The sequence below is a fragment of the Musca domestica genome, unplaced genomic scaffold (assembly GCF_030504385.1).
Source record: "Musca domestica strain aabys unplaced genomic scaffold, Musca_domestica.polishedcontigs.V.1.1 186, whole genome shotgun sequence".
Lineage (NCBI taxonomy): Eukaryota > Metazoa > Arthropoda > Insecta > Diptera > Muscidae > Musca > Musca domestica.
In genome coordinates this window covers 880,354-884,149 of record NW_026712242.1, presented here as the reverse complement: position 1 = coordinate 884,149, position 3,796 = coordinate 880,354, and the positions used below count along the sequence as shown (strand labels likewise).

General features: G+C 34.4%; 1 protein-coding gene across 1 annotated transcript; it reads right to left on the bottom strand.

Annotated features, from left to right (window-relative positions):
* Positions 1-703: 703 nt before the first annotated feature.
* On the bottom strand, positions 704-2,880 carry LOC101901693 (FGFR1 oncogene partner 2 homolog). Its single transcript, XM_005183037.4, has one exon. It carries the CDS (start codon positions 2,574-2,576, stop codon positions 1,524-1,526), a length of 1,053 nt encoding a protein of 350 aa, XP_005183094.1. The 5' UTR covers positions 2,577-2,880; the 3' UTR covers positions 704-1,523.
* Between the last annotated feature and the right edge of the window lie 916 nt (positions 2,881-3,796).

Below are 3,796 nucleotides of genomic sequence, written 5' to 3'. Positions count from 1 at the left end.
TAAAGGTTAGATACATTTGACTGAAAACTCCAATTTAATCATTTGACTGGAGAAAATTACAATTTAATGGCTTCTATCACTCATATCTTTGGAACTACAAATATATCAACACATATGATACCATTTTGTATAGTGTTGGCTATAATATAGCGCGTAGATTATAATACCCTTTAATGGGTCCATTTTCGAGTTTTTATGGATATTTCAAGCTTTCAAATGATACCAATTTTATAGATATCGGTTACGTAGAACCGGATAAAAACCGGAACTTTCTAGTCGAATAACCGTGTAACCGGGTATTCCCCCCACAAAAAAATTACATTGCCGCAATCAGGTTACAAATACCTACCTGTGTGGTTTCAGGTCAATCCGAGCAATAAACTCAACTTGCTCGAATCAAGAACTCGTTTACTATAACAAATATTAGTAAATTTCTATAAAATTTGCATTTTTTGTAAAAATGGATGGGTTACCTTTCACGAAATATTGAGATTTAAGTTTTTTACAATTTTATATTCGGCCTGTTCAAACTTAGTTTTATAACCACTCTCATTTTTCATAGCACTTCTTCTGTGATGCACATTTAAAAATATTTTAGTCGGGAAATTCACTTACAACCTCTGTTTCCAAACATAAAGGTTTAGCAGAAATAGAGGTAGTAGGTAAATATGCCCACTACGATTTACAAATAAAATCCGGAATATTTAGTATATAATGTATATATGGATTTATTTTCTTTTAAATATAGTACATACATTCTTAGGTTTATCTATGTTTGTGATATAAGAATGTTGTTGGTAATGCTCTCAACTGCTTGCAAATGCAATTGTTGTTTCAATTATTCATTACAATGAACATTTGCACGTAATTCAATGCTGTCTGTGTACCTCTAATATTACATTTTTTTATAAATTTTGTAATTAATTAAAGTTTGACTTTTGAGTTCCACTCCAGAAACAGAGGGCGGACTGGAAATTATGGAGAACCTATCCGGCGCCTGTCAACAGTGCTGCCGTCTTGCCTTCTCTAGTATTTATAGCTTTTCACATACACACACATATACCTATTTGTATGTACATAATCCGTCAATATCAATGTTGGTTGGATTCGCTTTATTAAATTAAATAAATGGAAAATGTGTATTTGTAGACGTTATATACCTATATGGTGGTGATGATGTGGGAATTGTTAATGGCGTGAGACGAGTGTACAAAATGGAAAGGTGGCTTAGATTGGTTAAAGAGAGTGTTGAGTGAATGATTCTTTGTTTAAAAAACAATTAGATTGAGTATAAAAATTATTTGTAAATCTTCCTTTAAATATAATATTCCTTTGAGTTTACAAGTAATGGGGGCCGGACGTGCTGATTTATGATAGTTTAGGTTGCACACAGTTCTAAAGTAATAATCGGATGTTGACAATAAAAGAGACTTAAATATTTCAACAATTATATTGGATTAATAATGCTAGTTGATTAATCAAGTGCTATCCAAGAATATAATTTAATTGCTGGACACACAACATCATGTTGCACTGGCAGTGGTCAAGCTATTAGAATTTGAGGGATGAGTTTTGGTTATGGTGTTGGTAGTACTGATTGTTGTTTCTATACCGACAGAAGCGTTCGGATTATTATGGTCAATGGTATTAGTGGGCGCTGGCGCTTTATTCTCCTCAGCAGTGGGCGCTGTTGATGTCACACTGGAAGCAGATCCAGCGGCAGACGTTGCAGTTGACGCATTTAGGGAATCCGCGGCAGGCGTTAAATTATTATTCTCACCCACATCGCCAATTCCATGTGAATTGAGCAATGCCGCATTGTCGGTTGGTAAATTTTCTGTATTTGAGCAGTTCGTGGCCAAATTCGGCGAAGTTGATCTAGTGTCCAGTTGGATGACCGAGTTGTTATTTGCATTTTCGATTGAAGCTCCAGACAGGGAAAGTTCGTCGGCTGAATCATCAGCGCTGTAATCAGTTTGCACGCCCTTTTCTTCCAACAAGTGTTCATTAAAACGTATGGGTCGACTAAACGTTCCAAATTGCTTTGAGATTTGTAGCAATTCTCGCAAGGTCTTGTTTTCTAAACGCAAGCGGGTTATCAGTTCCAAGTCACAATCATCATCTATTGAAGCAGCTTTCTGCATAACCGCAGCCATTTCATTAATCTTTTCCCTCTGATCGCGTATAATTTTCCAAAGTTTTTCGTTGTATACTTCTTTGAAATTAAGCTTACTTTCCAATACTTTGCTGCTTGTGTGTTCTCGATATTTTTGCATTATCAAATCCATTGCTCTTTCGTAATCCTCGATGCACACTTTAAGTTCACGGTTCTCCTTGAGAATTTCTGAGCTGTTGGCATTTTGCTGTTGAATGCGATTGACCATTTCTACGTTGGTCTTATTGTTTGCAATGCGATTCAAAGAATCCACCTCGTCTTGGTACTGACGTAAACTTTCCACATAACGGTTATTGCCTTCGGCCTCAACAAGTAGGGCGTTACTTAGGGCGTCCAATTCTTTTACACGACTCGCCATTCTCTGGGCATCCATAATAAGTTGTCCAACCGTTAAGGCCATTTCTATTTGTCTAATAGGCTTGTCTTTGCACAAACTCGCTCTCACTTTTTGCCAAATATGGTATTGCTTTTCTTTTCTCTTTGAGAATTTGTCGACAACGTTATAAACGAAAATTGATCAAATTAATAATTTTTTATTTTTCAAGGGAACAAAAGACACTAGGGACCTACAAATCGATTTTTTACTAATCGGCTGATTACAAACACAGATTCATGTATCGACATTTAACAAATCGTTAAGCACTGGGAAATTTCTGCCATGGTCAAACGAATATAAAACCATGGTAGTCACCTCGACTGCAGGTAGTCGCCTCGACACAACAGCTGGGACAACGAACTGTCCAACAGATTTTGGAGTTGAAAATGTTGAATGAAAAATTATCGACATTTGTAACATTGGCATTTGATTGACGTCGTATAATGCCATGTTCTCATTACACTTTAATCATGTTGTTCGCTCTCAGAATTAAGTACTCGAATTAACCCGCTCATACGGCACGATTCGTAATTCATATCAATATAATTCCTTTCTTCAAAAAATTTTATGTTGGTTTTAATAGAAGAAATTATTGTTTTTCTCCCCAAGATTTATTATATCATTAATTTCATGGTACAATGAAGAGAAGGTAGGTCAACTTTGAAAAAATTGCAAGTATAGAGATCTACCTGTTTGGCTTGTAATGTCAGAATTCCTATCAAAACAATAAAAAATCAAACAACTTGTTGCATTTATTTTGAATAAATAATTTCAAACCGCGAAAAATGAATGAAAGGTCAAAATATATTTTCAAAATCATGTTCTATATATCTCTTATGGTTTATTTCGCGACAAAAACTGTAGATTTTGTCGAGGTATACGTTGCAATAAGCATTTTAAAAACACCCAAATTTGACTATTTCCTGAACAATTTTTTATTATTGAAAAAATACACACACATAAACAAATGAAGTTGACATATTAAGCCAGAAAAATAAAAAAAAAATTGAAATCATATGGTTGTTCTGCCCTACCTTGAATTCATTGTACCATGATTAATTTTACAATTTTCCTTCTTTTTTCAACACTTTGTGTAAATGTTGACATTTTGAACATATTTTTGAATTTTTTTATTTTTAAAAAATTTCAACTCGTGGAAAAAAGCGTACCTCGGATGAGAAAGAAAACAAAATGTACTTTCGTTTGAATGTACATACGCCATTCAACATTCTAGTTTGTATTTA